We start from the raw sequence: 21134 nt of genomic DNA on the forward strand, positions 1-21134 counted from the left end.
CATTTTAGTATCATTGACATGCTTCTTCATTATAAAAGCAGTCGAAATGGAGTAGCCTACGTAAGCATTTGTGATCAAAGGGAATTTGTGAAGGGTAGGGGAATTGGAGTAGATTCTCTTGTAAGATTCCATCCCATTCTGAGAGTTATGATTATAAATTAATCAAAGTTTGATGAGTTACAAAATTATTATTTAATATATCATTGGAAGTTTTTTGTTCTTTATCTGTTAAGAAGGTTAGCATGAAGGTTTATATATATATTAAGCCTTAATTGTATTGCTGATAGACTGTCTTACACTTTTCCTCTCTCATTTGGGTGAAACAGAAGCATATGTTATACCAGTAATATCACAAAGTGGGAACATCAGTGAGTGCAGTTTGGGGGCTTTACTGGGGACTTTTAGCCACTAGCATTTAGACCAGTAATGCTAGTTTTTATCCTACTACTGCTGTTGTTTAAATGTTAGCAAGCTTCTCATTCCCACTGTTTAACTCTTTTAAAATATTGGCAATACTTTTCTAAATTTTAGATCTGTTGTGAAAATAACTTAAATTGCTTGAATGAAAATGGCCTGAATTAATTTTGCTACTATTGTGAAATATTAATTATAGAAGATCTTAGCAGTACAGTGAAGGAGAAATCATATTGCTGTTGAATTTTCAAATTTTAAACTACCCTCAAGATAATAACAAGTGTGGTTATATTAATATTTAACAGAGGTTAAAAAATGGATAAAAACCCAGTTTTCATTGTTCTTAAAGTGGCTTGATTTATACAACTTTGTTGTGTATTTATTTCTAAGACTCCCTCTAGTGTCTAGGTTTGAAAACATTAGGTTAACAGGCTTCTTTTGATAGTACCACTCAGTTGAACGGATTTTAAAATACACAGATGATCGTATTTTTTCTTTAATTTTTTACTTTTATATTTAATTTGCTTTTTAATAGAGATATGACAAGAATTGACTTCTGTATAGATCTTGTGTAATTCAGTATTTCAGGGTTAAAATCTTATGTCCTGCTGCCATTTTCAGAGTGCCAATTTTCATGTTCTGTTTGAATGATTAGGTTGAAAATTATTCTGACTTGAAATCACTTTCAGCTTTTATTGACTTGGTTACTTTGCTTTGATCACAAATAGATATAGGCTAAAATGACCAAGTAGAAATTTCTCTGAAGAGACAGTGTTTTGACTTAAATGGCAAACTTTAAACAGAAACTAAAAACCAGTATATTTAAAATATCTTCTCCAAATCAGCAGACTACAGCACCATTTAAATGATTTAGCTTATTTATGCACAAATCGAGGTATTACATTCTTCAAAGTAGTGTGCCTTGTGTTGTGGTCACTTTCAGTTTCCTTCTCATAAGTATATGAATTGAAACTAATGCCTTAATATTATTTGAAAACTGAAAGTATATTCTGCTACTGTTTACTTCTTGGTAGTTATTTAAATCTAATGGATTTAAGTGTTAAGCCAAGAGCTCAAATATCACAGTGAAAACAGTATATACTGCATGGCTTCTATCAGATGTCTAAACACTCAGGGATGATTAAGTATAAATACATATTCACGCATATACACAATTACATTTGAATTTTGGTGATGAGGTGTGCCAGTATGGAAAGATCGGTACAAATTAAATTCTGGGAAAAGGTCATGTGTTAAGCATATGTAAGATTCTGTGCTATTAATTTTCAGTGCCTTTTGTGAAAATCAGTGTTCCCATTTATGTTAACAAAATACCCACGAAGACATTTAAGAATCCTATAAGTCTGATATATATTTAGTTGCCTGAAGAGATATATTAAGTATCCTTATTCTTTTCAAGTATTAATGTTTCTATTAGTAATATATCCTTTCTGTTATCTGTATACCTCAAACTATCACATACATGCACATTTTAATACTTGTTTTGTGTTTCAGGGTGTTGACGATGCCTTCTATACATTAGTTCGAGAAATTCGAAAACATAAAGAAAAGATGAGCAAAGATGGTAAAAAGAAGAAAAAGAAGTCAAAGACAAAGTGTATAATTATGTAAATACAATTTGTACTTTTTTCTTAAGGCATACTTAAGTAAAAGTGGTAATTTTTGTACATTACACTAAATTATTAGCATTTGTTTTAGCATTACCTAATTTTCTTTCTGCTCCATCCATACTGTTAGCTTTTATCTTGAATGCTTATTTTAAAATGACAGTGGAAACTTTTTTTCCTCTAAGTGCCAGTATTCCCTGAGTTTTGGTTTTTGAACTAGCAATGCCTGTGAAAAAGAAACTGAACACCTGAGATTTCTGTCTTGGGGTTTTTGGTGCATGCAGTCAATTACTTCCTATTTTTCTTACCAATTGTGGACTTTAGTGTGAAACAAATTAATGAACCTTTCAAATCATCCCTAGTCTATGTTTTATCTGGTCACATACATGGATCAATTACTAATTATAACTTCACTTGGAATTTCAAGATTGGTTTTATTGAAACATTGAGGGAACACGAATTTATGGACTTCCTATAGATTCATCTCGTATGCATCATGTCCTGTAGTTTCAGTTACCCTTGTATGAATGTAAGGTTACACTGTTCACAAAGGTTTTCTTCTTTCCACTGCTATTTGTCATGGTCATGTTTCCAAAAATATTATATTTTTTCTATAAAAAGGGAAAAAATGGAAAAAAATACAAGGCAATGGAAAATACTAAAAGGCCATTTACTTTCTGCATTAGATAAATTCCTATAATACTCTGAATAGCTTCTCCTGTTAAGGAAGACCCAGTATGTAATGAGGATTATAATAACCATTTTGGGGCTATATTTACATGCTACTAAATTTTTGTAATGATTGAAAAAAATTTAACATGTATAAAAAATTTTCATAGGAATTAAATATAGTCTCCCTGTGTCAGATTGCTCTTTCTTAGCATAACTTTAAATCTTTTCTTGAACTTCAGTCTTTGAAAGTAGTTTTAATTCTACTGATAGTGATGTTAAAGATTATTTGGGCCAGTTAGCTTAGTAGGTTACAAAGGCCAGGCTTTGTGTGAACCTTTGAGCGCCACTGAGAGCTTCACAGGTGGACTGCATTCCTGTGATCCTCCAGTGTTGTTATGCCTGGGCTGGTCAGGAATGGCGACTAGGAGAGAGTTTGGTTAGCTCAGCAAGGTACATTGTCACCATGTGGTAGTCCTACTCAGGAACATCACTTTTGTTGAAATTAAAAAAAAAAAAAAAAAAAAAAGAACTTTAAAAAAAAACATTATTTTTAATGAGATTTTAGGGTGGGGTAGCAAGATTTTAATTTTTTTTAAATGAAATGAAAAAGTTTCAAAATCTTGAGTATTGGCTAGTTCTCTTAACACTGGCTAAAGTAACATTTCATAAACACTTTACAAGTCTGGTCCATATTTAAGAATACCTGATGCTTATAAAATAGATAATAATTAATGGTAACAAAATGATTCTTTCAGTGCATTTAACATGTTAACTTATTTTAAAATATTTGAAGTGAGATGGTTGTGTTGAGGTGAAAATATCACTGGACAAGGAGGAAGGTGACTTAGATTCTAGTTTTGTGTCTTTTACAATTTGGGGCAAATCACTTACTCTCCATTTTTTCATGCTTAAAAGGCATCTCAAAGGCTGTATCTAGCATTACAACTATGTGATTTACATTTACTTTACATAAGGCTATACCTATTTGTCAGTCTCAGCACAATCTGTAACTTTTCACCTGTGTCATCACCTTCAGTGCCAGCCTTAGGCAAAATTGTGCAAGAGGTGAAGTGTATTTTTGAATATTCATTCTCTGGTTTGAGGACTTCTTCCACATTAGTGTTGTCTTGCCTGCCTACCCTTCTACATACCCCATGACTAGATGCTTTTTCTTTTAATATTTCTGATTCCCCCAACCTCAAGATTTATTGCTGCTTTGGTTATCTCCATGAAGGCTTCCCATCAAGTCACATCGAATAGCCTACATCTGACTTCCTCAGGCTCAACATAATCTCACAGATACTCTCATGGGATTTGACCTGATAGCTCATTTTTAGGTGGTGGCTGTAGCAATTTAATCTTGATCTTCTGAATGTCATCTCTTTGCTACCAGGCCTATCAGTGACTAAGTGGGAATTTTCATATCTGCTGGGAGTAGACAGAACCCTGTCCGGTGGAAGAATTTAATAAAGGTCTTGCTGAAAGAATTCCTTACATAGTCTATAACTAGGACTAGTCCTGCTAATAGTGATACATTCCATTGTTTTAAAAACTAAAATCTTATAATGAAAGATACTTTAAAATTTAATAAAGTTTAATCTTTTGGCAGAGTTCATTTATTCAACAAATATTTGAGTGCCTACTAGATGCCAGGCACTACGCAAGGCTCTGGGGATATTATAGTATCCCCAAGAAAGGGACGTGATCCTTATCCTTAAGTAGTTCTTTGGTTCTAGAGTGGGCTATAACATCTTAGGCATTTGGCAGATGACCCAGATATAACATAATGCATATTGTGGTTTTGCAAAGAAGGGATCTAGTCTCTAAGGTTTCTTCCGGTTCTAAAATAATTGTTTTGCTCTGATTCTCATGTAACTGTTTAAAGAAGCTACATCTTTTTATTAAATCAGTTTACTTCATTGTTTTAAAGAAATAAATTTGATATATTTGGCATAATCATGTGATTCTATTGGGACAATTATAGTACAAATTAAGTTGTATGTCAGATAATATTAAAATTCCCTTATGTGTAATATAGTCTCTTTGTATGAGTAATTAAAATAAACTTTAAAAATTAAACATTGAATTCTAAAATAGTTTATCTGGGTAAAAATAAACAGATGCCTGCACTAATTCACAGAAAAGGCAACTTCTGTGTAAAATCAGTATGATTTCTAAAATGCAGTACTAAACTACATGTTTATGGAACATTATCTAGGTAAGGTGTTAAGACTTACGTAGTACCTCCTCTTGTTTATACACAAGAGAAAGAAATGGCCATACTTCAGGAATTGCAGTGCGTAACTGAGGGGATTTTTAGGACTCCTGAATTTTTGATGTAGCCGGGCAATTTTTTTTATGGAAGTGGTTATTATCCTTTATTATGTGAATTTTGAATGGTTTAATAAAAGGTTTGTTTTTGTAGAGATTTTAAAAGGGGAGAGAGAATCCTAGAAATAACATAAATGTTACCAGATTATTACAGCCTTAATGATAAAAATCCTTGTCGAAGTTGAAAAATATTGCTAAATTACATAGTTTTAGACATGTTTGTGGAAGAATGTAGCAGAAGTATTTAGTATAATCTGAGTGAATATCTCCAATTAGGAATTCTAGGCTCCATTTAAACTGAGTCACACTGCATAGGAATTAGAACCAAATTTACAGGTTATCAAAATCTTGGCCACCATTGCACAATTTTGTCCTAAAATATATTGAAACTTTGTGAGGCATGTTAAGTTGCAGTTTGCACAAGTTCATCTCATTTGTATTCCAGTAATTTTTTTTCTTCTACCCATGTTTTTCTAAATATGTACACATTTAGGGGTTTTTTTGATAGGCAGTAAAAACTGTCTGCCATTTCCATTTGTCAAAAAGTAATAATTTCTTGATGACTGATTACATATTAATGATTTTTAATAACCCATTAGTTACTTTAAAGCTCAATTTATATTTATTCACTTTGGTGTTAATATTGGGTAGCATGAAATCTGCATTGAGAAACTGAACAGCATACAACTTGGTAGCTGTAAATTCCTTCAGAAAATGAAATTTCTTTAAAGATACATTCACATCAGTTCTTAAAGAATAGTCGTAACTAGATTAATACTTGTTTTAGTTTAATAGTTTTAAGTGCCTGTTTGAGATGATAATAGGCAATTTTAGATGAATTTAGGGAAAAATTATTACCTGCAGAAATGTCAGTTACAGAAGGTCCCCTTCCCTATAGCGTTAAATGGGTTATGTAATGTTTTATCCAAAAGTTTCCAATTCCACTGTCTTGTGTTTTCATGTTGAAAATACTTTTGCATTTTTCCTTTGAGTGCCAATTTCTTACTAGTACTATTTCTTAATGTAACATGTTTACCTGGAATGTATTTTAACTATTTTTGTATAGTGTAAACTGAAACATGCACATTTTGTACATTGTGCTTTTTTTCCGTGGGACAAATGCAGTGTGATCCAGTTGTTTTCCATCATTTGGTTGCGCTGACCTAGGAATGTTGGTCATATCAAACATTAAATTTAAAAATGACCACTCTTTTAATTAAAATTAACTTTTAAATGTTTATAGGAGTACGTGCTGTGAAGTGATCTGAAATTTGTAATATTTTTGTCATGAACTGTACTGCTCCTAATTATTGTAATGTAATAAAAATAGTTATGGTGACTATGACAGTGTGTATTTCTTGATAGAGATTTGAAACATTTGCCCCACAACTGATAGGAGATAGCTTCTAAGCCACAGATGCTACAGTGTATTAGTAAATCTTTTTTGCAGTTTGTAAGTTAGATATATTCTTTATTTATGAAAGGTACTGTGAACATTATGTAAAGGTTTGAGTCTTTACTTGAAAAGATGTTAACTCAGAGGTGGATGCAAAACAAATCTGCCTTTATGACAAAAGAGTAACATTATTTTTATTGAAGAAGGTAAGTGATACACAACAGGGTTTTTTTTTTTTTTTTAAGGCCCTAAGGCAGCTAGTGACAAAAATTAATGTAATAATGGAAATAATTAAATAAGTATATATGTAATGCCAATTGCTGGTAGGCTCTTTCAAGTTCAGGAGTAATCTTGCTCAATATTATTTCTAACTGCACTTAAATCACTAACAGATGCTATTTCTTTTGCAATGAACCTTGAATATGTACTGTTTATGTACCAAGTGGGGTCAAAAATAAGGAACTCCTTCAAAAGTTCAGGGGAGTAAATTTGCAAGAAATGATTTTGCTTATTACTTAAATGTGCATTAAAAAGCATTCTCTTTTCAAGAAAATGTAGGAATGGGCTAAGGATAATTGGCAAAAATTTATCAATTAAAAATTCAGTACATTATATGTCTATTCAAAATTGGGTGCTCATCAATTTTTAATGGGTAATTGGAAATAATACATAGTTAAATTGCTATTTTAGTATAAAAATTGAGCATAAAAGTTTCTGATAAAACTCTTAGTATGAATAGAAGTTGAAATCCATTTTAGTTCAGTAAGGCAGCTCACGTTTTTTTTCTTACCACAATGTATATTTCTTGACATTTTAAGTTAGAATTACTTTTGTAATATCTGGTATACATAAGCAGCTGGCACTGACTTTCATCCAAATTACAGTAATAGTGATCAGTTAGTTGTGTTGGTATCTGAATAATAGCGTTGTTTCATAGCCCTGTATTTCCTAAGGAAGTATAATGCTTCTAGTTCTTTCATTACAAATTTGCCCCGTGCAATAAGTTCTTTGATCTTCTCTGGGTCCTTCACATCTTTGTTTTTAAGGAAAACATTCTTCAGACGCCTTTTAAAATAGTCTGCTCCTTTTGGATAGTCTCGTCCAAGATACAGCAGCTTAAAAAAGAAAGATTATATATTTCTAAGCAATCTATGTCATAAAACATTTATAAAATTGGCAACATAATTACTTACATTTTTATAAAGATTCAATACTTCTCCTCTTAAAGAATTGGCCATTTTCATTTATCATGGATCCACTTTTACATATAATATGCCTAAAGAAAAAGGAAAAATTTTTACAAATAACTGCATTGTAGTCTTAGAAAAGAACCAAAGAAAAAAGACAACACATTGGGAAAATGGTGCCTTTTTTTTTTTTTTTAATTAAATAGATACTGAGCACTTTATGTTCCAGGCACTGAGATGTAGCTATGAACATGTCAGCTAAGAACTGCCCTCACAGAACTAACATTTCCTGAGGAGGACATAATAAGTAAACAAGATCATGATGAACTGTGCTAATTCCTATGAAGACATGGGATAATCAGAGAAAATGGATTGTCAAAGACAGATATGTAGGTGTACTTTTATACTAGAGTGGAATGAATTGGAACCAGATTTGAATCCCAGGTGCATAGTGTTACACAAGATACTTAACCTTTCTGAGCGTTAGCTTCTTTGTCAAAAGAATTGTCTTTACTCTGCTCTCAAGGCAAGGCAAAAACTGTTGAAGGACATGGGGAAGAGGCCTGATCAAACCAAGAGTGCCATCCTAAGAAAGGTTAAAGAGCAGGAGAAACCAGGAGCTGTGAGGGTAAGCAGGTTCACAACTAATGGTAGATGGGCAATAAGATCAGTGGTGAAGAGGCCAAGCCAACAATCCATAATGGGTTATGTGAGGAGCAGGCAATATCTGGATAGATAAGCTTCTCTATGGGTACTTTGTTAGTGCTACTAGAGAGAGTCGGGTTTTTAAAGGCACCATGATGGCCTAAACATCGAAAATAATCCCAGATTAATTCCCATAACCCTTTAGTTCATGATAGGCCCCAAATAAATGTTAATCATTTATAACTTTCCTTAAAATTCTATAATGGCCATTTTTTCCCCATTGATCTATGAAAACTTTTGTATGCTTTTACGTGTATCATTAACATAATTTTTATTTTAAAAGAATTTCATTCAATCTTGCAGAAAAGTTGCAAATTGGTACTAATAACATTTTCTTCCTGAACTATTTGAGAATAAGTTGCTAACATGATATCCAATCAGCCTGAATATTTTGCAGTGCCATCCAACAGAAATACATTCCATGCTACCCATGTAATTTTGTTTTTTTGGTAGTCCATATTAAAAAATAAAACATGAAATTATTTTAATATATTTTAATATCCAGAATATTTCAATGTGTTATGCTAGAAGTGCTATGGCTTAAGCACTTACCAATGGCTTAAGTTGCTACCATACTGGACAGTACAGCTTTAGAATGTATTTCCTATGAACAAGGACGTTTTTCTACAAAACAGTACAACTGTCAGAATCAGGAAATTAACGTTGCTCTATTATTACCATCAAATCCGCAAGTTTTGGCAGTTGTCTCAAAAATGCCCTTTATAGCAAAAGGATCCAATCCATGATCGCACACTGCATTTCATTTCCACATCTCTAGCCTTCTTCATTCTGAAAGAATTCCTTTGAATTTCCTTGATCTTCATGAACTTGACATTTATGAAGATCAAAGGCCATTTATTTTATAGAAATGTGTCTCATATTGATGTTAACTCATAGCTAGATTCAGCTTATGTAGTCTGGGCAAAATAGTACAGACATGATGTTTTGTTCCTATCATTGCATCCTATCAGGATTCAATTACAGTTTGTTCCATTATGGTTGCTGTTATGGTTGTTTTGATCACTTGATTAAGGTGGTGTTTGTCAGGACTCTCCACTGTAAAGTTTACTTTTTTCCCTTTGAAGTTAGCATTCTGTGGGAGGTGTGTTGAGACATAAGTGTATGTAGTCCAAAAAAAAAAACCTTTCATTTTGCAAAAACACGTTAAAAATAACAGGACTTATGGGGGGGAAATAGGTTTAGGGCATACCACTCAAATCCTATGCAGTCATAAACAGAGCACTAATAAAAAAAAAAACAAAACAAAACAGAAATTGGTACCTGGAGAGCTAATTTGGGCCACTCAGATTGCTCTCAGCATAGATGGAGAATAACACCAAGAAGCTTAAAATGCTCTAAAATAATAGAGCAGCCTGTGAATGGGAGTCAAGGGCTAGACACCAGGAAGGAGGAATGAAGAGGCAGGAGGAAATTCATGGGGATGATGGATATCTTTATTATGATTGCTTGAGGGTTTCATAGGTGTGGGCATGTATCAAATTTATCAAATTGTATTTATACTTAGTAAGTGTAGTGATTGTATGTCAACTATACTTTAGTAAAACTTTAAAAAACAGTGTGGCTAGGCTAGCAAGATGCTAAGAGTAGGGCTGGGAGATACTGTGGTACACATGGAAGTAGATAATCTAAACCATGAGACTGTGGGTTAGTTAAGATAATTATAAATTAAATCCACATTAGATGTAATTTCAAATTGCAAATTATAGCCTGTTAAACTCCTGGCAAAGAGCATGGCTCTACTTAATTCATAATTTGTAATTTGTAAAAGCTTTTAGAGATGTGGATTAAATTGTCCTCTTTGGCTGTTTCCCTTTTTACAAATTAGGCCTAATAAAGGACCTTCCCAGCAAAAAAGTAGGTGCTGTGACTAAGGTAAATTTGTCCCACTCTTTGATATGTTAATTTATAGGAATTAAAGAAGCTTTTACTAGTGCATGCTGATTTCCAGGCAGTTAAGTTTATTTTAGCCTTTGGGAGAAATAGGTTTCCTAGAATTCAGAATTAGTGAACAATTTTAATGAAGCCGGGACCTGGGGCTGCTCCTTAACCCTGCATAAAGTCACCGAGGTTACTGTTCATTGTAAAGAGCCAATCGCATTAGGGACTGAGGGAGGTCCACCATTGTTCTGAGAACTTGGATGGGGTGGGTGTACAATCTACACTGATAGCTCTTTCCTAATGATTGTGGGCTAAGGATTTAAGACAACCAACTCCAGGTCTGGGTTAAATGGGAATTCTCATTTTACTAGGGGTTATGGTGCCAAAGCTGTTAACCACTCTTCTCCCTGAAGCTCAGACTTGACTCAAACAGATGAGCATATTTCCCTAAAGTAGTTAAGCCTAAAAAACTTAACACAAAAATTTATCCCAACACACTTGCCAGCACCAAAAGATACGTAATCCAAGAGGGAGGTGGCAAGAGATTTTTGCCTCCAAAAGCTGGTATACTTGCTTTGTCTAGGCCCACCTAGAAGCCCGATTATAGAAGTGAGTTGAACAGAGATGGCTATGTATGTTCAGAAGGGGTAAGTACTGCAAGTGTCTGAAGCTAAAAAAACAGGAAATAGACCTTCTTATGCAGCTTGTAAGAGTAGTAGAGAACTAAGCTCACTGGTATAATTTCATAGCATGGTGATTCCTGAGAACACAGTCCAAAACGTTCTAACACATCCATAGCAAATCCTCCTCCCTGGGAGGGAAGTCGGTGGAAAGGGAACTTGAGCAAGGCTCTCCTGGAGGCCCACCATTTAAAAGTTTTTTGTGATCACCACAACACCTCCTCCAACACCTCCTTACCCCCATTAGAGTTGACTGAGGTTTTGTATCATACACATTAGTAGCTGGGTTGAAATACGAAGAGAAAAACTTAGTTCCATACCAAAAAGCCTCAGAACCCTGTGATGTCGACATCAAGATTTTTTTTTTTTTTTTTTTTTTTTTTAATTTAGGGCCGCACACAACAGGTTCCCAGGCTAGGGATCCAATGGGAGTTGTAGCCGCTGGCCTATGCCACAGCCACAGCAAGGCGGGATTCCAGCGCAGTCTGCGATCTATATATAACCACAGCTCACCACAAGGCCGGATCTTTAACCCGCCCACAGAGCCAGGCCAGGGATCTAAGCTGGGTCCTCTTGGATACTAGTCAGATTCGTTAACCAATGACCCACAACTGGGAACTCCAACATTAAGATGTTTTTGCCACCAGGGATTTGGAGGTGAGATGTCATCACTATTACACAATCTGGGAAGCATGAACACTTTAACCCACAAAGACCAACTCAGTCAGCAATACTTATTTATTAATAATAAGTATAATAATATATTTCGTCAACGAAGGGATAGCCCTAATAAAATTAGAATTTAGAGATGAGACACGGCAATACTTTCAATGCACTAAAACAGCATTTAGGTCTAAAATCATAGACAATTCAGATAGGCTTTGGAAGAAGCTTAATTTCTCAATAACTTGATTTCTTCTAGTTTTCCTGTTGGTCTTTGCTGCCAAGAGTTTCTTCATGCGGCAGTAGACTGATAATCGAAGGGTTGTGCCACCGGTTTGTACAAATCTGTGACCTTGACCTTGGGCGCACATAACTGCGAGTCTTGCTGGTCTTAGAGAACTTCACTTGTAAGGAATACTTTACCCAGAACCAGCTTTAAATCATTTCCAGCTCTTGCTCAGAGCTCCTCTTAGGGAAAAAACAAACCCCAAAACGGCATATACCTTGCCCAGGAAGTAAAGAGAACCATGTGCAGGGAAGAAAGAAGAATCCAAAGCTCATTAACTTCGAATTAACCAACACTCTGGAATTAACCAACACTCTGGGAGCCAATTTATCTACCTTCTTATCTAAACTGTCAATAGAGCCCCGCCCCGCAGGTCTAAGCGGTGGCGGCCCAGGCAGCCGACCCGTGTCAACCACTCGATCCAGCTGCGTATAGCTGGCAGCTCCCTTCCTTCTCAAAACACCCGTACAGAAAGATACGCCTCAGCTCCACGTAAACAGAGTGACTGTCAAAGTCAAAAGGCGTTCAGAAACCCTTTCCCACACCGGCTGTCTTGCCCAGAGCTTACTTCGCCTCCAGACCTCAGAATCCGGAAAACAGAATTAAACGCCCCTGCGCTGCACTCACACGCTTTCCGGCTCGTCACTGCCGTAAAACTCTCTGGCCGCTCTGACTCCTCTGGCCGCTCACGGGGGCGGGGCGTTGGGAAGATGGGGCGATCTGTGGGGGAAGGGGGCGGGACGCCGTCCGGAAGAACCCCAGCGCGACTGCGCGGACCCAGACTAGCGGCTCCGCGCCCCTCCCCTGGGGCGCCAGGGGGCGGGGCTTGTCGTTCTGACAACCCAAGACCTCAGTCCACACCACTGTGAGCTCCAGGAGCTCACACCACTTGGCAGGCTGCGGAGGTGGTGCTTTCCTCGGCATGGTGAGCAGAGAAAGTGGGGAACCGCGTGAAGGGGCGAGCGTGGATTCTCTTGCACTGTATTAAATGATGTAATAAGAGCCTATCATATTTTATTAGAGGGGAGCGAGTCGACTTAAGAGAGAGCTTATACTCTTGGTGGGAGTGGGCATTCCCCTGATTTGTGGCCTTCGCAGACAGGTGGGAGCCCAAACCAATTTCCGTAAACGGGGAATGGTCATTGTGCCTAGGACACAAAGATGAATATTCCATCCACTCCCTGGTATGGAAAACAGACTCAGCAAATTAATTACAATACAGTTTTATTACTGTAATTATCAAAGTGACTACATTGGAGTAACACAAAGTTGGAAATGTTGAAATTGGGTCTGGAGAGGGGAGGGGAACATGAAAGGGAAGAGCAGTGCTTTTCAAGGAGTATTTTAAAGTATGATTATGAGTTTTTCAGAAGTGATGAGAAGAAATAGGGTGAGGAGACCATTCATGTCAGGGAGAAATGGAAAGGGATTTTAAGCAGACTTAAAGCTACTGATAACTTGAGAGAACCGTAAGCACCTATTTATTATTTCCCAGCGGGTGCGTAAGTTTTTTTATTCTTAGATGTTTCTCAAAATGTGGTTTATGGAAAATGTGCTTCTAATACACCTGGAATATCTATTAAAATGCAGATTACAGGAACAGACCAGACTCCAGATCTACAGTATTAGTTTCCTAGGGCTGCCAAGTAACAAAATATCACCAGCTAAGTGGCTTAAACAAGAGAAACTTAACGTTTCACAATTCTAAAGTCTAGAAGTCCAAGATCAAGGTGCTGTCAGGGCTCTGCTCCCCCTGCAGGTGCTGAGGAGGGATCTGTTCAGACCCCTTTCCTACCTTCTGGTACTTCCTTGACTTGTGGCAGCTTATTCCATTCTTCGCTGGCATTCTCCCTGTATCTATGTGTCTGTGCCCAAATTTCCCCTTTTTGTGAAGACCTCAGTCATATTGGGTTAGAGATCCACCTCATCTTAATTACATCAGCAACAACCCTCTTTCCAAATAAGGTAAAATTCAGAGATACTGGGATATGGGACTTGAATGTATGAATTTTAAGAGGTTGCAATTCAACCCATAACATGAACTGAATTATAATTGGGAGAGGGAAGTGAGTGTGTATACTTTTAGCCCAGGAATATGTATTTTTCACAAGCATCTCACATGATTCTTATGCCCTCTGAACTTTGAGAAATACTCCACTACATGATGCTCTTATGATTTGCAAGAGGGGTGAGGATAGGTACTTATCCCAAACCTGCATCACATTAAAAGCACTAGTGAAGATGACAATTTGCCCACCTTTAAAATGTCGCTACTTGGAAACAGGGGCAATGCTATTTACGTATTCTGCTGTTATAGCACTCATTTCAAGATGGAAGTATGTTAAGTATTGATAGCAAATATTATCATATTTAATAATAAAATAAAACCCATATGCAAAAATTAAAATGAGAGCCAAGACTCTATTCTTCTTATTTAAAGCATCTCTAGCATCTCAGAGTGCTTTGTGTGTAATTCGTTAATAAATATCTGCTGAACAAATTAAATATGTGCACTTTTCAAGAAGGTATAATCTACTGCTTTGTGTCAGTTTTAAAACTGAATGGACACATGGACCAAATCAGGAAGTTACAAATAGTGTTGCTGAAAAAATACTTGTAATTATAAATATTTCCTGGAATACTGTACTTGACAAATTCCTAAAAAGCATAGATTTGCTTTAGGACACATTGCTGAATGGAATCATTTTGTCATAGTTTTGCCCGCTTTAAATTAGTAATTTCTTTGTATAAAATCAGCAATCTAACTTAACAGAAAGATTACTTCTTTATTTTTTTCTTTTTAGGGCCACACCTCAGAATATGGAAGTTCCCAGGCTTGGGGTCAAATCAGAGCTGCAGGTGCTGGCCTATACCACAGCCATAGATAGCAACACTGGCTCTCAGCAACATCTGTGACCTATACCGTAGCTTTGTGGCCACACCAGATTCTTAACCCACTGAACAGGGCCAGGAATCAGTCCTGCATCCTCATGGATACTATTGTCAGGTCCTTAACCTGCTGAACCACAATAGGAACTCAGATTATTTCCTTATGAGATCATTCCCATACTTTCAAACTTGACCTTAATACCTATATTTGGTCATTTCTTTCTTTTTTTTTTTTTTTTTTTTTTTTTTGTCTTTTTGTCTTTTCTGGGGCCTCTCCCGTGGAATATGGAGGTTCCCAGGCTAGGGGGTCTAATTGGAGCTGTAGCCGCCAGCCTACTCCAAAGCCACAGCAAGGCAGGATCTGAGCCGCGTCTGCAACATACACCACAGCTCACAGCAATGCCAGATCCTTAACCCACTGAGCAAGGTCAGGGATTGAACCTGCAACCTCATGGTTCTTAGTAGGATTCGTTAACCACTGAGCCACGATAGGAACTCCATAGTCAGTCATTTCTTGTTCTTTAGAACCCTTTAAACTAGTGCCTTCTTGACTGCTACTCTGTTTTGTGATTGGACATTTCATTAAACATGGATCATTGATTGATTGTCATAAAAAAGGAGTATTAAATTTACTTACAGAAGATGCTTCAGTGAGTAAACTATCTTAGTTTTTCCTAGACTTGTTTGTAGTTTTGTCTGAAATCTTTCTAAAAAAAACTTTTTACTTTGAGATAATTTTAGATTATCATACAGAAAACTGTGATAATACAGAAAAGTTACAAAGAGGGTACAGAGGGTTACAAAGTTACAAAGAGGGTCCCTTATACTCTTTACCTAGCTTCTTCTAATTTTAACATCTTATGTAATCATGATACTTTTGTTAAACATGTCTGAATTATTTTTTAAATTGATCAATTCTTTTGTTTTTCCAACTTTTAGGCTCCCAAACCAAAAAAGGTAGGTAGATACTATTTTCTTAAAATAGTTTTATATGCAGTGACATTGTTTGTGACATTGTACAATTTTTAAACATTTTCTAGTTTTATTATGGTTTGTAGAGTATACTAAGCTTAGTTCTTATACATTAACATTTGTACGTACCTCAATTTTAACTCCTGACCTTTTATTGTAGTATTTTATCATTGTGAGCTGTTCAAGGTCAAGAGCATGTCATATTTATTTTTGTGTCCATGGCATTTAGCACAGTGTCTGGCACATAGAAATTCAATCAGTATTTGTTGAACAAAAATGTGAAACCCTACTCATTCTTCCCCTACTGAAAAAACACTTGGGCCCCTGATTGCTAAGTGTTTATATAAATGTGTATTCAATATTTATTTATAGTGAAACCTTTCTTCAAAAAAATACTGTTGAGAGGCTTCTTTGCTTTTCTCATTCACTTGAACCCACTACCAACTCGATACTCTTTTAGGGGCTCTGGATACATTCTTACGGGGAAGTGTTCTGCAACAGTCATTTGTATGTCAGTCTGCAAGAACTTAACTAATTTGTGTAAATACTCATATTCACCTTTAAATTCTAAAATCTTAGAGGCATTCTTTTAAATCTGCACTCATTGTTCTAATGACTTTGTTACTTAATTGTGTATGTATGGATGCTAAATAAATAGTATTGGATTATTTATTTATTTATTTATTTATTTATTTATTTTTGCTTTTTAAGGGCTACACCCAAGGCATATGGAAGTTCCCAGGCTAGGCGTCGAATCAGAGCTGCAGCTGCTGGCCTACACCACAGCCACAGCCACAGCAACACCAGATCCTTAACCCAGTGAGCAAGGCCAGGGATCAAACCTGCATCCTCATGGATACTAGTCAGATTCGTTTCCGTTATGCCATAGCAGGAACTCCCCTTTTGGATTATTTTGTTCATAATGTTGTTGCTCTTAGTGAATGTGAGATTGGTCCTATGCAATTTGAAACCAAACGTAAGGAGGAAATTACTCTCTTTATAATTATTTCTGTTCTTAAAGATTATGGTTTGGGGATGAGCTGAGTTTGTAAAGGGAATTCATAGTATAGTTAGGAAAACATGGAAAGATGTATTTTATTCCTTCTGATTTCTTAAAGTTTTTAAAGGGAAAAAGTAATAAACACACATGGTACAAAATCGAAGTAACATAAAAATGTTAAAAGTTCCTCCTATCTAAGACTAAAAAGAACCAGTGCGTATCTTTTCATTAAAGACTATACACACACATCCCTTTTCTCCCCACATGTGCATTCAGCACCTTCTGTTTTCACTTGATATTGGATTTTATTGATTCTAAGATACTCATCTTTTTACATTTTAACATGACTGCAATTGAGATATGTCTTCTGGTTAATAATGACTTAAAATCATGGAGTCCTGAATCGACATCTTACAGAGAAGATGTTTGCTTCTGTCAGTCACTTGTGCTTAATACCAACCTGATAAAACTTTAAATTCTCTTCTTGAGAGTTTTTGGACCACACTGATGGTATGAGTCAGACTGCACATTCGCATGAACTGGCTTATTGTTTAAATTTTCAGATTTTTTTTTTGGCCTTTCTATTCATTTTCAGGATTGAGATATGCAAGTTTCCTTGCATTTTTCTGTATCATGGGTGCATTTGTGTTTACCTCATATTCAGCTGTATACAGACATCTCCTTTTACATTCCCATCTTGGGCATTTCCTCTTTTGGTATAATAATTTAAAGGTAGTCTTCATCTGATAGCCTCATAGATTCTATGGAGGAATATGTCTTGGGACCTTTCTTTTGTTTCAGCACATTAAGATTACATCACTTCTTTTCACAGCTGAATCACTTTCTATTGAAAGTGTGTCTATGATTTTTATTTATTTTTTCATCTTTTTTTTTTTTTTTTTAAGTGCCGCACCCAGGGTATATGGAGGTTCCCAGGCTAGGGGTTCAATAGAGGCTATAGCTGCCAGCCTACGCCAGAGCCACAGCCACAATGGAATCCGAGCCGCATCCTTGACCTACACTACAGCTCATGGCAACGCTGGATTCTTTAACCCACTGAGCAAAACCAGGGATCAAACCTGAGTCCTCATGGATGCTAGTCAGGTTCATGAACCGCTGAGCTACAACAGGAACTCCTATGATTTTTATATTGTTTTTTGCAAACACAAACAAGGTAGAAATGAAGATCCTTGTATATAGGGCCTTGCAAATGTATGGAAAAATAGTTGTTTCCTTAATTTAGCAGTGTAAGAGTACAGCAGCAAGACAGAATCCCTGCCTTATGAAACTTACATGCTTTTCTTCCCCAGCTAAAGATACAATTGACCTTTAACATGGTGTAAGTTTCATTGTGATGATTTTTTTTTTGGCCACCTGGCAGCATATGGAATTCCAAGGCCAGGAATCAGATCCAGGCCAGGAATCAGATCCAAGCCACGGTTGCAACCTATACTGCAGCTGTGGCAACCCTGGATGCCCCCCACTTGTGTCAGGCTGGAGATAGAACCTGTGTCCTGGTGCAGCAGAGATGCTACCAATCCCATTGCACCACAGCAGGAACTCCTTCATTGTGATGATTTGACATATGTATTGATGAAATGATTACAAAAATAAAGTTAGTTGACACATCCATCACCTCACAAAATTACCATTTTCTATTATGTGTGTATGTGTGTTGATTAAGATGTACTGTCTTAGCAACTTACAAGTATATGATATAGTATTGTTAACTGTAGTTGCCATGCATTCGATTTTCAGAACTTACTCACTTTAATATTTGGAAGTTTGTACCCTTTAACCAACATCTCCCCATTTCCCTCACTCCCAGGCCCTGGCAGTTGCCAATTGACTGTTTCTGTGAAAAAAAGATTTAGACTTTTTTAGATTCCATATATAAGTGAGATCATGCAGTGTTTGTCTTTCTCTAACTTATTTCACTTAGCATAATGCCCTTCACGTTCATCTGTGTTGTTTTCTTCTTTCTTTGTGGCTGAATAATATTCCATGATAGATAGATGGGTAGGTAGACAGATAGGCAGATAGATGATAATCGCACATTTTCCATTTGTCTGTGGATACACACCACTGAGGTTGTTTTCCTGTCCTGGCTATTGTGTATAATGTTGCAGTGCACATGGGGGCACAGATATCTCTTCAGGGTAGTGGTTTCATTTCATTCTGCCTGGGGAGGGGAGGTAAAGAAAACATAATTTCAAGTAGTTTTGTGCAGAAAACCAAGAAAGGGGGTCAGTGAGAGATGTAGGGTGTAATGGTGATGCTGTTTCATATAGGCTGTTTAAAGAACTAAAGTTTGAGAAGAGACCTGAATGAAAAGAGCATTCTTGGTAGAAGAAGCAGTTATTGCAAAGATTCAAATTTGAGAATGACCTTGGGGAGAATGCCAGTGCGATTAGAGCAAGCAAAGGAGAAAGTGAAAGATAAAGCAGTGAGGGATGGTGGGTGTGGAGGCGAGGATGGGAGGGAGTGGGGGAGACAAGCAGGAGCCAGTTCACAGCCAAGTAAGCCATGGCAACATGGGTGTTGTTCTGAATGTGAGAGAGTTGTAAGCAGGAAAGAGACATGATGGGGTTTACATCTCCCAATGGTCAATGGAAAATCCACTGTAGGGAAGCAAGAATAGAAGCAGGAGGACCAGTTACGAAGCATTGAGTCAGTGTAGGTCAGAATTCTTTACACCAAGGTGAACCTACTTCTAGAACTAAAACTTTCCTGGAAAAAATCTACTGTCTTGAAGTCCTGCCCTTTTTCCATTGTATCTTCTTTCACAATTACCCTTCTGCTTTACAAAACAAAGGTATGTCTCTCATCCATTCTAAATCTTACTGTGCTTCATCGCCTGGAGCCTGGGCTATGACACTAAGGAACAGTTCAAAACATAATGTTGGCCAAGCTTTCTTTAATCAACCACCAAGGACTTCTTGTTTTTGTCTGTCTTACAGGTAAGTGGTAAACGTGGCATTTGAAATATTGAGATATTCTAAATTTCCTATATATTATATTGTGGAGACTGGTAATAATTTTTATTTAGTGACATTGCTTATAAGATTATTGTCAAATTGGAGTTCCCTGGTGGCCTAGCGGGTTAAGGATCCAGCATTGTCACTGCTGTGGTATGTGTTTGATCTCCTGGCCTGGGAACTTCCATATGTCACAGGTGCAGGGAAAGAAAAAAAAAAAAAAAAAAAAAAAAAAGAGGTTATTATTAAATTATCATGTTAAAAAAAACCTCTCACAATTAATTTCCTGATAAACATTCAGATATCAAAAATAGTAACATTAATGTTTAACGAAGAAAGAGTAAAGGTATCAGTAAATGTAAAAGGAGCTTAATATTTTTACATAGACCTTAAAGTTGCCTTTGAAATTTTATATAATTTAAATTAATATTATTCATTGCAAAAGCTAGGAAATTGTACAAGACTACAGAAAAGGTTATAACACCTGGTGCACGGTTAAAATATCCATCACTGCATTTACATCGATCTGTTTTCTTTAGAAACCATTGTACTTTATAGAATACGTGAAATAGCAGAAGACATTGATTAGATTCTAGAGGAAAACTGCCTTACAAATTGATGAATGCATAGATGATCTAGGAATACTTTTATTTGGAGTTGATTTTCTTTGCATAGATGGAGAATGGTGCTCAAGTACCTCCAGGCTTGGAACTGTAAATAATGGGCCAAAGGAGAGCCTTTTCACTCATATCTGTCCTTATATCCTATTTTCATTTAGGGACACCATATTCACAAACAGGTTTTGGTTGCCTAAAGTTTGACTCCTGGTTTCTATAGAATATTCAGTGCCGACCCTTAAAAATGGTGTTAAGTTCAGGACATTGAATAATTGTATCTTTTAAAACAATGTGTGGGGAAATGGAACCAACTCATCCTTGGCTTATAATAAAAAACAAGAGAGCTTATCATGGGATACATATTAACACATTTATTTGTACTGAAACATGAAGTCAAGCTGTCTCTGATATTAAGTATGGTACAGCCAATTGGTTTAACCTTGAAAGTTGGGCTTTGCTAATTAGGTGAATAGACATTTTTTTTAAAGTTGGAAAGAGTGAAATCTGCGGCTTTAAACTTTTGATCAATTTAAAAGCAGGAGTTCCCGTGTCGTGGCGCAGTGGTTAACGAATCCGACTGGGAACCATGAGGTTGCGGGTTCGGTCCCTGCCCTTGCTCAGTGGGTTAACGATCCGGCCTTGCCGTGAGCTGTGGTGTAGGTTGCAGACGCGGCTCGGATCCCGCGCTGCTGTGGCTCTGGTGTAGGCCGGTGGCTACAGCTCCGATTCAACCCCTAGCCTGGGAACCTCCATATGCCGCGGGAGCGGCCCAAGAAATAGCAACAACAACAACAAAAAAGACAAAAAAGACAAAAAA

General features: G+C 36.5%; 3 protein-coding genes across 42 annotated transcripts in view; 2 read left to right on the forward strand and 1 right to left on the reverse strand.

The window, feature by feature from the left end:
• KRAS (KRAS proto-oncogene, GTPase) overlaps positions 1-6387 on the forward strand; it is a 40542-nt gene extending 34155 nt beyond the window's left edge. For 2 of the 3 annotated variants that reach the window (XM_003126427.6, XM_005653152.4), the window contains exon 5: positions 1930-6387. In XM_003126427.6, the coding sequence (XP_003126475.1) occupies positions 1930-2046 (117 nt within the window). In that variant the 3' untranslated portion in view covers positions 2047-6387. The remainder of the gene's footprint in view (positions 1-1929) is intronic. The other variant, XM_005653151.4, reaches the window with a different exon arrangement.
• Positions 6388-6609: 222 nt separating this feature from the next.
• ETFRF1 (electron transfer flavoprotein regulatory factor 1) lies at positions 6610-12549 on the reverse strand. 2 transcript variants are annotated; one of them, XM_003126426.6, is made up of 3 exons: positions 12489-12549; positions 7635-7717; positions 6610-7556 (listed from the first exon to the last, which is right to left on the reverse strand). In XM_003126426.6, the coding sequence occupies exons 2-3, from the start codon at positions 7683-7685 to the stop codon at positions 7335-7337; spliced, it is 273 nt and encodes a 90-aa protein (XP_003126474.1). In that variant the 5' UTR covers positions 7686-7717; positions 12489-12549; the 3' UTR covers positions 6610-7334. The 2 variants fall into 2 exon arrangements, with proteins under 2 accessions (XP_003126474.1, XP_003126473.1); XM_003126425.6 differs by having other exon boundaries at positions 12430-12511.
• A 135-nt stretch (positions 12550-12684) lies between these two features.
• DNAI7 (dynein axonemal intermediate chain 7) overlaps positions 12685-21134 on the forward strand; it is a 93190-nt gene continuing 84740 nt past the window's right edge. For 16 of the 37 annotated variants that reach the window (XR_014803704.1, XR_014803708.1, XR_014803701.1 and 13 more), the window contains exon 1: positions 12685-12799. Coding sequence is in view for 6 of the 37 variants with exons in the window: in XM_021092191.2 (XP_020947850.2) it covers positions 12784-12786; positions 15690-15707 (21 nt within the window). In the remaining 31 variants the exon portion in view is untranslated. Of the gene's footprint in view, positions 12800-15689; positions 15708-21134 lie in introns of all 37 variants that reach the window. The other 21 variants (XR_014803697.1, XR_014803702.1, XR_014803711.1 and 18 more) reach the window with 2 other exon arrangements.

This window comes from Sus scrofa, chromosome 5 (genome assembly GCF_054392235.1).
Source record: "Sus scrofa isolate SSC_HxYL_T2T_F1_AM1 chromosome 5, Sscrofa_HxYL_maternal_Yorkshire_Landrace_v2.0, whole genome shotgun sequence".
Classification (NCBI taxonomy): Eukaryota; Metazoa; Chordata; class Mammalia; order Artiodactyla; family Suidae; genus Sus; species Sus scrofa.

Coding starts and splice junctions, on each gene's coding strand:
- ETFRF1 (XM_003126426.6), bottom strand. CDS start 7,685: ATGAAAATGGCCAATTCTTTAAGAGGAGAAGTATTGAATCTTTATAAA. Junction 7,557..7,634: donor TATTGAATCTTTATAAAAAT/GTAAGTAATTAT, acceptor TTCTTTTTTAAG/CTGCTGTATCTTGGACGAGA.